The sequence below is a fragment of the Barbus barbus genome (assembly GCF_936440315.1).
Source record: "Barbus barbus genome assembly, chromosome: 4".
Lineage (NCBI taxonomy): Eukaryota > Metazoa > Chordata > Actinopteri > Cypriniformes > Cyprinidae > Barbus > Barbus barbus.
The window spans coordinates 14,433,185-14,446,683 of NC_136732.1; the positions used below are offsets into that span (position 1 = coordinate 14,433,185).

Consider the following 13,499-nt stretch of genomic DNA (forward strand, 5'->3'; position numbering starts at 1 on the left):
TCACTGATCACATGCCTTATCTTGGCCATATCTCCGAAGTGACGACCCATTGTGCCAAGAAAGCTGATCTGGCTGCACCCTTGGATTCACATTAAACTGTTTTTCTCACAAAAAAGGCTTGAATTTAATGGTCGCTGCGCCTTTAAGCATCAGCTCTGACAGACACGTGGTTTCATCCGGCAGCTTCCTGCTTTCAGTTCATAACGGAGAGCCTGATCTCCGCAGACAAAAGCAACGAGAATCCGACTATAATCAGATACCAGTCTGTTATCATTCCTACAGCCTGATCGGACCAATCAGTATTATCATTATAATCTGATCTAACAGGATTCGCCGAGGAGCTGGATCGTAAGTACTGGTTTCAGTTCTCAAGTATGCAAATGAGAGCGCATACTTGTGCTATATGAGGGCTAGTGTGTTACACTGATGTCTAACGTAAGCAATAGTTCATTTGTTTAATGACAGCTGATTATTTTGATTCGTTTGAAGCTGCTTGTGCATTTGAAACGGATGCTGATCACAGGACTGTGAGGTTAGGTGGCATTTTCTCTGGCAAACACCAGAACGCTCATGACTGCTCTTTTGTTGGGATTGCACACATCTGTGTTTTCATTTCCCTGCAAACAAACGTTGAACAGCCTCTGTGTGTGTGTGTGTGTGTGTGTGTGTGTGTGTGTCATCAGGAATTTAGCTGTTGTCATCTCTAACAATCATCTGTAGCAGTTACAGTCTCTGGAGGTAAGAGGCTTTGTTGGTTACATTTCAGTGGATAATGTCTTCTTCACAAACTTTAAGACTTTAACCCCCGGTTTCACAGATAAGGCTTAAACCTAGTCCCAGACTAAAATCTAAATCTGAGCTGTTTCAAAATAAAGAAACTTGCATTGACTGATCTTAAAATAAATCAGTGCCTTTGTTTTGTCTCAAGATGAACCCCAGTAAGTTAATGTTTTTTTCCAAGGCATGCTTATAAAAAGTACTTAAATGTCCTAATTGAACTATGGCCTAATCCTGGTTTAGGCTAAACCCTGTCTGTGAAACCGGGCCAATATCACATTTCCATAAGAACAATGAAAACATGAGACAGCCTTTTTGGAGGTCATACTTCAAATCTTATCGAATAGATTTGAGAATTATTTTTACGTAACGAAAAGGATAAATGAGTTTTCTAATTTGTGTTATATTGATTGTGTTGAACAGAAATTTGCCTAGATAAATAGGTAGAGAGAGGTATGATAGTTAGGCAGCAGTGTTATTTTTACTTTTATTCATTTACTATTATTGTATTTATTAATAAATTGAATTAGCTTTTATTTTTTGTGTTTCAAGTTTTCATTTTAATTTCATTTTAGATTGTTGTAGTCATTTTGTTGTGTGCTTTTGTTGTTTTTCATGAAATATTTTTATTTAAATTGTCATTTGTCAGTTGTATTTTTTAAAAATTTAGATTTATCTTTTTCATTCATTTTTTAAAATATTTCATTTAATTTATCTTTTAAATAATTTCAGTATTTCTACCTAAACTTCAGTTATTTGCCAAGCTAACAATTAAATTTTTTCTTAACTTTTTACAAATAGATAGATAGATAGATAGATAGATAGATAGAGATAGAAAAAGATAGATAGATTTCAGATAGATAGATAGATATAGATGGATAGAACTGTTTGCAATTTTGATGTTATTTCTAGCTAGAAATCAGTATTACAGTAATTAAATATTTGTTTAGTTATCACCAAAACTCGTTCTATTTTGTTGTAGATTATTAAACCGCATCTGGCGTGACGTTGTGAATGTGTTTGAGCAGTCAGAGATCAGATCTACACAAGACGCTGGGATGAGTGCTATGAGGACAGAAGATGCTGCTGACGGGAAGAGCACAGCTAATGGAGGAGGAGTCGTGTGTCAGGAGGGAGGTGTCACCGTCCTCAGGTACACCACACACTGAAGAGTGCTTCCTCTGAGAACATGCTTGAATTGTGCTCGGTGCAGGGGTGTTATTGGTGACTAAAACCGTTAAAAATGTAAATAAATAAATAAAATGAAAACGTTAACTGGAACACTTAAATAAAAACTGGAAAAAAAATGTAAGGAAAATATAAATATTAAAAGAAACTAATAAAAATAAAATAAAACACAATTACAAATTACTAAAATAAAAAAAAATAAAAAAAATAAAGCTAATTCAAAATACTAATAAATACTATAACAGTATATAAATAAAACTAATGTAACCGTTTTTGTTTCATTACTGAACGCTGAATGTCATCTGATCCCTACAGTCCTACAGATCTCTCAGAGATGTTGGCGGCAGGAACCAAAGAAGTTCACGAGAAGGCCGAAAACACTGAGTTTGTCAAAGACTTCCTGAGGGGACGCATCCGCAAAGAGCTCTTTAAGGTATATGAATTTTAAAGACCATTTAGAAATGCCATTCACAACACATTTCACTTTCATAATGTGCCATGTTTCTGATTAAAACAGGACATTTAGTGGCAAAAATGTGCTGGGATCTGATTTATTATTTTATCATATTAAACTTTGGCATGTATTACTTTTGATGCATGTTTTTTGTCTGGCGGACAATAAACTTGGGAAAAAATCCTTTATACTTATAATAATAGACTTAGACTAGTTAGCGTCCACATACCCACGGTTATTATTGTTAACTAAAAATAAAATAAAATATTTTTGTTACTTGAAATAAAATAAATGTGAACTGAAATACAACCCGAATTCTGGAAATGTTGGGATGTTTTTAAATTTGAATAAAATGAAGACTAAAAGACTTTCAAATCACATGAGTCAATATTTTATTCACAATAGAACATGGAGAACATAACAAATGTTTAAACGGAGAAATTGTACACTTTCATCCACTAAATGAGCTCATTTCAAATTTGATGCCTGCTACAGGTTTAAAAAAGTTGTCACGGGGGCTGAAAAGGAAGAAATTTTGAAAAGATTCAGCTGGGAGAACATCTAGCAACTAATTAAGTTAATTGACATCAGGTCTGTAACATGATTAGCTATAAAAAGAATGTCTTAGAGAGGCAGAGTCTCTCAGAAGTAAAGATGGGTAGGGGCTCTCCAATCTGTGAAAGAGTGCGCAAAAATATTGTGGAATACTTTAAAAACAACGTTCCTCAATGTCAAATTGCAAAGGCTTTGCAAATCTCATCATCTACAGTGCATAACATCATCAAAAGATTCAGACAAACTGGAGAAATCTCTGTGTGTAAGGGACAAGGCCGAAGACCTTTGTTGGATGCCCGTGGTCTTCGGGCCCTTAGACGACACTGCATTACTCATCGGCATTGACATTACTAAATGGGCCCAGGAATACTTCCAGAAATCACGGTTGGTAAGCACAATCCGCCGTGCCATCTGCAGATGCCAACTAAAGCTCTATCATGCAAAAAGGAAGCCATATGTGAACATGGTCCAGAAGCGCCGTCGTGTCCTGTGGGCCAAGGCTCATTAAAAATGGACATTTAAAGTGGAAAATGTTCTATGGTCAGACGAGTCCAAATTTGACATTCTTGTTGAAAATCAGGGACGCCGGGCTAAAGAGGAGGGAGACCTTCCAGCGTCTTATCAGCGTTCAGTTCAAAAGCCAGCATCTCTGATGGTATGGGGGTGCATAAGTGCATATGGTATGGGCAGCTTGCATGTTTTGGAAGCCACTATGAATGCTGAAAGGTATATAAAGGTTTTAGAACAACATATGCTCCCCACCAGATGACGTCTCTTTCAGGGAAGGCCTTGTGTATTTCAGCAGGACAATGCAAAACCACATACTACAGCTATTACAACAGCATGGCTTTGTAGTAGAAGAGTCTGGGTGCTGAATTGGCCTGCCTGCAGTCCAGATCTTTCACCTATAGAGAACATTTGGTGTGTCATTAAGCGAAAAATACGTCAAAGACGACCACAAACTCTTCAGCTGCTGGAAACCTATATCAGGCAAGAATGGGACCAAATTCCAACACCAAAACTCCAGAAACTCATAACTTCGATGCCCAGACGTTTTGAAAAGAAGAGGAGATGCTACACCATGGTAAACATGCCCCCTTCCCAACTATTTTGAGACCTGTAGCAGGCATCAAATTTGAAATGAGCTCATTTTGTGCATAAAATTGTAAAATTTCTTTTTAAAATGTTATTCTATGTTCTATTGTGAATAAAATATTGGCTCATGTGATTTGAAAGTCTTTTAGTTTTCATTTTATTCAAAATTAAAAATTTCTTAATTTCTTTTCAGCTTTGAATTTTTTCATTTTTTTATTTAGGTTATTTGCCAAGGCAACATTTTTCTTTTATCAATTTTTCTTTATTTCATAAAATATTTCTATTTTACTTTATTTCAACTAAACTAAAACAAAGAAATCGGTTTAGTTTGTCTTGATTGTGATATCTTTACCTGTGTTTGCGTCGTCAGCTCGGTCACGTGGCTTTATACTTCACATACTCCGCTATGGAAGAAGAGATGGAGAGAAACAAGGAGCATCCTGATTTGGCGGCGCTCTACTTCCCTCATGAGCTGCACCGACGGGACGCTCTGGCTCGGGATCTGCGGTACTTCTATGGCGAGGACTGGCAGGACCAGATCAGCCTCTCTCCCGCCACTCGGCGCTACGTGGAACGCATCCAGCAGATTGGTCGTGAGGAGCCTGCGCTTCTGGTGGCTCACGCTTACACCCGCTACATGGGAGACCTCTCGGGCGGCCAGGTGCTGAGGAAGGTGGCCCAGCGCGCCATGAAGCTGCCGCCCACAGGAGAAGGCCTGAACTTCTACCAGTTCGATGGCATCCACAGCGCCAAGTCCTTCAAGCAGCTCTACCGCAGCCGGATGAACGAGCTGGAGCTGGACTCGCACACCAAGCAGAAGATCGTGGAGGAAGCTGTCTTGGCCTTCCAGTTCAACATGGAGGTGAGCACTGCTGGAAAAAACAATCAGTTGTGATTTAAAAGGGTTCAAATCATATTTGCCAAACTTATATATAAAATTATGTAATTTACTTTTATATAATTTTCATATTTTTTAATTATATTATTAATTTTATTTAAAAAAAAATCATTTTCAGTTTTGAAATTTAAGACAATACATATAAATATATTTGTTTATTTTATTATTTTCAATTCAAGTTTATTTGTATAGTGCTTTTTACAATACAAATCGTTGCAAAGCAGCTCTACAGGAATTTAAGTTTCCACAATATATTTATATATTGCAGAACCTTAATATATTTAACTTATGGCAAAATTTGGTAATTCTGTATGTTGTCTGAGCTCTGGCATCCTCCGAAGTCCTCTGAGGGGTTGGCATCATCTTTCTCAGGTGTTCGGTCATCTCAGATAATTTACGGGTTTGATCCAGACTGAAGCTTCTGTAATTCCTAGTTACCACTGGATGTTAATCCCGTGGCAGAAACAGAGAAACAAATATAGACATAATTAGCGTAGCTGCTGTTCCATCCAAGCAAAAATTATTTGTTCAACCCAAGCTAAAGAATAATAATAATAATGGACATTTGATCAGATATAACTGCAGTACAAGATTATAAGATGCATTATGTGTATGCTTGGCTAAAGAGATGTGTCTTTAATCTAGATTTAAACAGAGAGAGTGTGTCTCAACCCCGAACGTTATCAGGAAGGCTATTCCAGAGTTTGGGAGCCAAATATGAAAAAGCTCTACCTCCTTTAGTGGACTTTGCTATCCTAGGTACTACCAAAAGTCCAGAGTTTTGCGACCTTAGGGAGCGGGTTGTATTGTAGCGTGGTAGAAGACAAGTTAGATACGCAGGAGCTAAACCATTTAGGGCCTTATAGGCAAGTAATAATATTTTGTAAATGATACGGAACTGAATCGGTAGCCAGTGCAGAGACTGTAAAATTGGGGTAATATGATCATATTTTCTTGACCTGGTAAGAACTCTAGCCGCTGCATTTTGGACTATCTGTAGCTTGTTTATTGAAGATGCAGGACAACCACCTAGCAGTGCATTACAATAGTCCAGTCTAGAGGTCATGAATGCATGAACTAGCTTTTCTGCATCAGAAACAGGTAGCATGTTTCGAAGCTTGGCAGTGTTTCTAAGATGGAAGAATGCTGTTTTTGTAACATGGGAAATATGATTTTCAAAGGACAAGTTGCTGTCTAATATAACACCCAGATTTTTTACTTTAGAGGACGTAACAGTACATCCGTCTAGTTGCAAATTGTAATCCAAGAGATTCTGTGTACTGTTTTTTGGTCCAATAAGTAATATCTCTGTCTTATCTGAATTTAATAGGAGGAAATTATTGGTCATCCAATCTTTTACATTTTTTACACAATCTATTAGCTTTAGTTTAGAAGTTTCATCTGGTCTTGTTGACATATATAGTTGAGTATCATCAGCATAACAATGAAATCTAATCCCGTATTTTCTAATAATATTACCAAGGGGCAACATGTATATTGAAAATAGCAGAGGACCTAGGACAGATCCTTGTGGTACTCCATACTTTACTGGTGATAATTGTGATGACTCTCCTTTTAAATGAACAAAGTGGTAGCGATCGGACAGGTAGGATCTAAACCATTATTTGTATTTTTTTTTTTTTCTTCAAATAGCAATTTATTTATTTTTGTTTGTTATTTACCTACATTTTAAAATTCTGATTTTTTTTACATTTCTGTTTAAAATGATTTATTATTATTAGGGATGCACGATATGAAAAATTTTAACGATAATTAAGTCCTTCTCATGGCTGATACCGATACCGATAAATTCATATTTTTATATTATAATTTTCATATAATCTGCAGTTTGTGCACCCAGGAGAATACAAAATCTAAGATTCACTGATTAAACTGATATTTTAGTAGCTCTGGCCTAACTATAGCAAACATCAGTCCTGACTCTTCAAATGTTTTTTATTGTTTGTGTAAGGCACCACAATACTTTGTAACAGAAATGGTTTAACTGAATTATGACAGAACTATGGTTTATCTGCAATTAACAGCTCATTAACAAATTTATATTCAAATATTTCATGCATAAAGAAATGCATCTATTCAATGTTTTTAGTGTACGAGGATGAGAAAGTTATATAGTCTTTAAGCAGTGTTGGGAGTAAGGCGTTACAAAAGTAATGCATTACAGTAACGTATTACTTTTTTGCTGTAACGCAGTAGTGTAAGGCATTACTAATCAATTTTCAGTAATATTTTACTTGGTACATGTTCAGTAACGCTTGCATTACAGCACACTTTTAGCCCCCAATTATTATTATTATTATTATTATTATTATTATTTAAAATTTAATTTAAAGTCGGGCTCCTACTTTTTTATGTCCCTAGGGCCGGGCTTCGGGCCAATATTCACGTCATAGTTCAGACGCAGGCCGGGCCTCGGGCCTGTGTTAGGCTTCTCCTTATCTTTATATTTTAGACATCCATCAATTATTGATGAAAAAATTGCCGCGCTGGTGGAAACAACATGAGTCTGTGCCGTGACTGTCAAGAGCGACTCGACGGTATTTAGTGTCCCGCAGCAGCAGCGAGCCGTCAGCACAGATGAAGAGAGATGCTTCAAATACACACAATAAAGTAAAAGCCCCAGCAAAAGTAATTACCATGAATGTGTCCGCAGGAAATAGTAAGGATTCACCATCTCCTCGTTAGACGCGCCTTTAGATAGAAGTGCATCTTCACGGATAACGATTGTATTAAATAGTTTTTGTTTTCGTTTTTATTTATTTCGTTAAGTAGCAATTTAAAGCTTTCTTTAGATATATTTATCATGTCTGTAAGGCATGTATTTCGGTTCATTTTTGTGAACAAACGACAGTCGCGCATCACAGATCAGATTTCATTTATCACCTGAGGAGAGTGAGTCGATCTGACTGACAAGAGTGAGGTGAAAAAGACAAGACGAAGACAAGCATATTTAAAATTTGTAAGTTGTCTATTTTATATTAGGCATATAGCATGGTGCATTTTTATTTGTTTTGTTAATAAAAGTTAGCTATATGTTGTATGTTGTAATTGATGCTACATTGCCGTTAATTTAAAAGTGAAAATAAAATACGCACAGAGCTTACAAGCTATTTAAAACCGAAGGAAAGCGAGGAAAAGAGAGAAGACTCAAACGACGTCCACCCCCCATCCACCGAGGTGATACCGGTAAGGTGTTGACACACGTCGATTAACCAGTGGGAAAATTTCCTCACTGTCACAACCCTAATTGATACCTTTTTTCCTCCTTTCGGAATCCTTGCTGAACATGCGTTGGAAATAGCAATGGCATTGTCCTCCACCGAGAAAAACTTCCAGACCGCCGAAGACATGTTCGCAAATGATGATGTAATGAGCACAACACATGCTGAGAGTCACTGCAGTTTAAAGCTGCAATCACTTGCACTCGGAAAGAAGATGAATCTCAGATAAATCAGACTGATTGATTGATTTACCAACAAGCACACTTTATCGGATCTAGTTATCGGATATCATTTATTTATCGGAGCAATAAAAATGACGTCATTTTCCTCTCATATCGGTTGAAAATTTATCGGTCCGATAAATATCGTGCACCCCTAATTATTATTATTATTATTATTTTGTTTGTTTTTTGTTTATTATTATTATTATTTTTTACATTTTTTTTTTACCATTTTATTTGCAAATGCAGAAAGGTAAATGCAATTACATTTAAAAATTTCATTGTATTTAATTTAGTGTTACATTTAACTACATTTTAAAATGAAAAGTTATTTATTAATGATGATTTTTATTTTATTTTGACATTTTTCAATTTGAAATAATACATTTGTCATTGGATACATTCTAAAAGTTGAACTTTTATTAAATAAGGTAAAATTCGATTCTTCTTGGTAAGACTGCTTTAAAGGATGATGATGATTGATTCAAGGTCTGCTGTTTGTGACTCAGATCATTATATCGGCATTTACTCTGAGGTTTTCCACTAACACTGAATGAATGAAAGCATGAATAATCATTCTCTCTGTGATTACCTGGAGTCTCTCTATTAGACTGATCGGTTCGGCTGAGCCTGCTGTCACTGTGTTAGTATCACTTCTCTCTACAGTGAGCGTGTAATTAAACGGGAGAGTCTCTCTGCTCTGTGTAATCTTTGTCCTCACAGAGGATTACAGATGAGTGCTGAAATTAAATGGACAAAACTGGGTCAAAACAGTATCTCGCATTTTGCCAGCATCCTTTAACAAAGTGTTTGGTTGTTTGCAGTGAGATGTAATTGAATGTGTTTATGTAATGCCGCACACATGACAACAAGCTTTTCATTAAATGCTTGTCATTTCCTCATTGCTCGCTCATTGTTTCCTGTCATCTGTTACTGTAAATGTCCTTTTGTGTTGCCTGCAGATTTTTGGAGAACTAGAGGATGTTGGAAAAACGCTTCAGGACGATGTTTTGGATGCCGCTCCTGCTCATGGCGAGATGCAAGGAGACATCAGCCAGTGTCCGTATTATGCAGCCAAAATGGGTAAACATGATCAGATTATTTAATCCCCATATAAATATATTTAATTATTTCTTGTTTAATTTTATTATTTTTTATTTCTTGTATTTTTTGTTCTTTTTCATATTTTTACTTTTTTTTTTTGACGAGTTTAAAATAAAAAACTGTGTATGTATATATATATATATATATATATATATATATATATATATATATATATATATATATATATATATATATATATATATATAATAATATTTTTTTTTTTTTTTTTTTTTTTTTTTTTATATCATTTTTTGTATACAGTGCCTTCCAAAAGTATTGGAACAGTAAGGCCAATTCCTTTATTTTTGCTGTAGACTGAAAACATTTTGGCCACCAGGGCAACAAAACACACCTGTCAGTCACATGTTCCAATACTTTTGGAAACATGAAAAATGGGTGGGTTCAAACAAAAGGTGCTATCTTCTAAGTTGTGTATCAGATCCAGATGAAAATACCTGTAAATAAAAGCTGAAATGTTCATCTCTCATCTCATATTTATCTTTTGATGTCAAACCCAAATGTTTTCAGTCTACAGCAAAAATAAAGGAATTGGCCTTACTCAAAATTGCTCTGTTGGCTGTGGAATCAAGACATTTAGAAATATGATTAAAAGATGAATATGAGACAAAACTACAGAATGTCACATTTTATTATTAGTCGTTTCAACACATACTGTATATGTTTTACCAGCTAAGAAGTTCAGCACTTTTAGAGTTGTGTGAAAATGTGTTGGGCCCCATTCCTGATATTTTTTAATTTTTTTTGCATGTTTGTTAAACTTTAGTGTTTCAGATCATCAAACAAATTTAAATATTAATCAAAGATAACACAAGTAAACACAACATGCAGTTTTTGAATTAAGTTTTAGAAACCGTACATTAACCTAAGAAATGAAACTGTTTCTATATACATTTTATTTTTTCTATTTCAGCTGCCAGCGGTGGATCGTCTTACATCTGTCAGATGGCCATGACCATGCTTAAAAATCCCTCCGGTCAAGTCATATTGGCTGCCTGGATTGCTGCACTAGCCGGATTGGCAGCTTGGTACCTCATGTGAGCTCCTGTGATCCAATGAGAGGAGCAGATAATAGATGAGAACAAATGGTTTGCTCTGCTTTAAAGTTGTGAGGCATTCCAACACATTTCCCTCTTAGTGCATCCCATTTGCCCCCCCGTTCTTGGGTAAATGTGACTTATTCTTGATGTATGAAAATAAACTGTTTAAACGCAGGATAGCATAGTTTATGCATAGACTTTTACTGTGGCAGGTGTTACTATTGCACCTGTCAGTGTTGATGAAGTTAAAGGAACAGATCACCCAAAAATGAAACTTTGCTGAAAATGTCCTCGTCCTCAGGCCATGCAAGAGGTTGTTTGTTTATTCACGGGAACAGATTTGGAGAAATGTAGCATTTCATCACTTGCTCAGCAATGGATCCTCTGCAGTGAATGGGTGCCGTCAGAATGAGAGTCCAAACAGCTGATAAAAATCCATCGCCTGTTGTCCTCTCACATCAAAGTCCACCAACATATTTGTGTTGGACTGTTTTTCGCTTGTAAATGGTGTTTGATCTTTGCATATTTCTCTCCTGATTCAGACAAGATGACTTTTCACTGGAGAAAGCAATATTATGAATTATACTAAGTTAAAAATGCAAGTGATGAAATGCTACATTTCTCCAAATCTGTTCTGATGAAGAAACAAATTCATCTACATATTGGATGGCCTGAGGGGGAGTAAATTTTCATTTTAGGTGAACTCCTTTAAGGCTGGAGAAGAGCTGCAGAAATATGCAGAAAGTATTTTTATAGTTTATCGCAGTATCAAATCAACTTATGGGCCGAAACATACTCTAGCAAGTACGTGAATGCAAACGCTTCTGGCTACGCAAGCTTGATTTCATGCGTCTTAGTAATTGTTGCATTCTCATTCATCACCATAAGGGGTGCTATAGTGGGCATTAGTGCAAATTGATGACTTCTAGTCAGTTTCTCATGGTAAGGAAACTCCATCGTCCCCTTAAGGTATGATATCGCAAAAGTATAACAAATGTGCATGTACAACAGAACGAGGCACATTTGTGCACTTGTACATGTTCAGAGTATGTTTATACAGAAAAGTAGATGATTCCATTGGCACATTTGTCAAGCATGCTTTCAAACGAGATATGCTATGCATACATGCAGCATTTACACAGAAAAGCAGTGCTTCTGCAAACCAGACTACTGAGACGCTGCGTCAAGAAATGACTGGCACAACGGTTCATGAAGGAAAGCCTTTTAGAAGAGGTTTAGAATGTAAAAGATGGAAGACTTGCACATTAAAGTCATTTTTGTCTCATCACACATGATATGTTACAGACTCGGCATTAAGGGTTATTCTACACAGATGTTAAAGCACAAGATTTTAGATTCACTGATAACAAATATCTGAGCCAAGATGAACTGTTTCCTATGGAAGCCCGTTTCTGCCACTGAATAAAATATAAAGTCGCAATTGCGAGTTATAAGGTCAGAATTGTGGGAAATAAACTCACAATTCTGAGTTTTTTCTCGCAACATTGAGTTTATATCTCACAATTGCAACTTCGTTTCTCAGAATTGGGGGTTATAAAATTTTCTAATTTTTTTTGTTATTATTATTCAGGGGCGGAAACAAGTTTCTGTATTTTTCATTAGTGGTTGACCAGAAATTAGTTTTTAAATGGCCAATGATATCGAGAGGGCATATATAACCAATAATCCCATATAATTAGGTTATTTGAAAGCAATTAAAACAAGGGAACAATGCTGAATTAGTATACTGTATTTGTACAAGCTAGAATTTAAGTTTTCTTTTAGGTGATTCATTCATCTGACTTAGCGATAACTATAATATTAGTATTTATGGATGCAGTAATTTCATGAAAATGTTACATATTAACACACTAACATGTGCAATGTTCACAAAAGCACTGTGACACGATGCATTTGAAAAGGATTGTGGGGGTGTGTGTATCCGTCCTCATTTACTGAGGCATGTGTTTGATAACTAATGGTATTTTTCTCAGAAAGGCATATACTGTATGATTTAGTTTTATATAAGAACTAACACAATCACTTCATTATACTGATGAATACTGTTCCTGAAGAGTGTTACATGTAATACCGAATCCTGAGGGACCGAACATGAACGGTTTTGAGCAGGACTTGGACTATTTGAACCAAAGGAATTGTTACTTATAATAATAAGATCATAAAATAGACCCCCTGCATGTAAGAATGAGCATAATTGGTTGTGTTTGGGTTTTTATGAATATTTTGTGTTTTGAGTTACTGACAGCTTTATTTTTTATAAAGCACATTGAGAGCAATGGTGATGATATACAGTAATGTTTTAGAAATTTCCTTAGTATTATATAAATTTTAAGGTTTAGAAGAGTTTTTTTTAAAAATCCTTTTCTCAGATTTATGTTAGAAAAATCCCTCCAGCTCTGTTCACTGTAATAATAAATTCACAAATGTGCTGCATTCACTATTTGTTCATGTTTTATTTGAATCAATTTAAGTAGCCTTCACTTTAAATAGTTTAAAATTCAATTCAAACGTTACTTTTCATTTCTTAATTTTGAATGAGTTTTGCACACTGATGTGTGTTCTGTCGTATTTTTTTTTTTTCATATGTCATCCTTTTCTATCAGAATACTAGCTATGGATGTGAAAACAGAACATTTTATTTTAGTTTATTTTTTGATTGAGACAAAGTGAGATCGTTTTATTTTTTAATGTGCAAAAATTTTGGTCATGAAAGCTGTAATTCCTTTCATGACCAACATTTTTGCACGTTAAAAAATAAAACGAAATTTTGGTCATGAAAGGAATTTTGGGCAAAGAAGTGACTTTATCGAGTTAGTCTCATATTAAATGCATAATTTTAATATATTTAATGTTTATATGCAGTTCAGAGTCCTGTCACATAAGCTT

The 13,499-nt window shown here is 35.5% G+C and overlaps 1 protein-coding gene across 2 annotated transcripts; it reads left to right on the top strand.

The window, feature by feature from the left end:
• Positions 1-157: 157 nt before the first annotated feature.
• On the top strand, positions 158-13,052 carry LOC306865162 (heme oxygenase 2-like). Of its 2 annotated transcripts, none has more exons than XM_079409597.1 (7): positions 158-348; positions 684-738; positions 1,806-1,930; positions 2,281-2,398; positions 4,440-4,931; positions 9,393-9,513; positions 10,466-13,052. In XM_079409597.1, the coding sequence occupies exons 3-7, from the start codon at positions 1,836-1,838 to the stop codon at positions 10,591-10,593; spliced, it is 954 nt and encodes a 317-aa protein (XP_079265723.1). In that variant the 5' UTR covers positions 158-348; positions 684-738; positions 1,806-1,835; the 3' UTR covers positions 10,594-13,052. The 2 variants fall into 2 exon arrangements, with proteins under 2 accessions (XP_079265723.1, XP_079265724.1); XM_079409598.1 differs by having other exon boundaries at positions 195-348; positions 1,760-1,930; positions 10,466-13,049.
• The last annotated feature ends 447 nt before the right edge of the window (positions 13,053-13,499 follow it).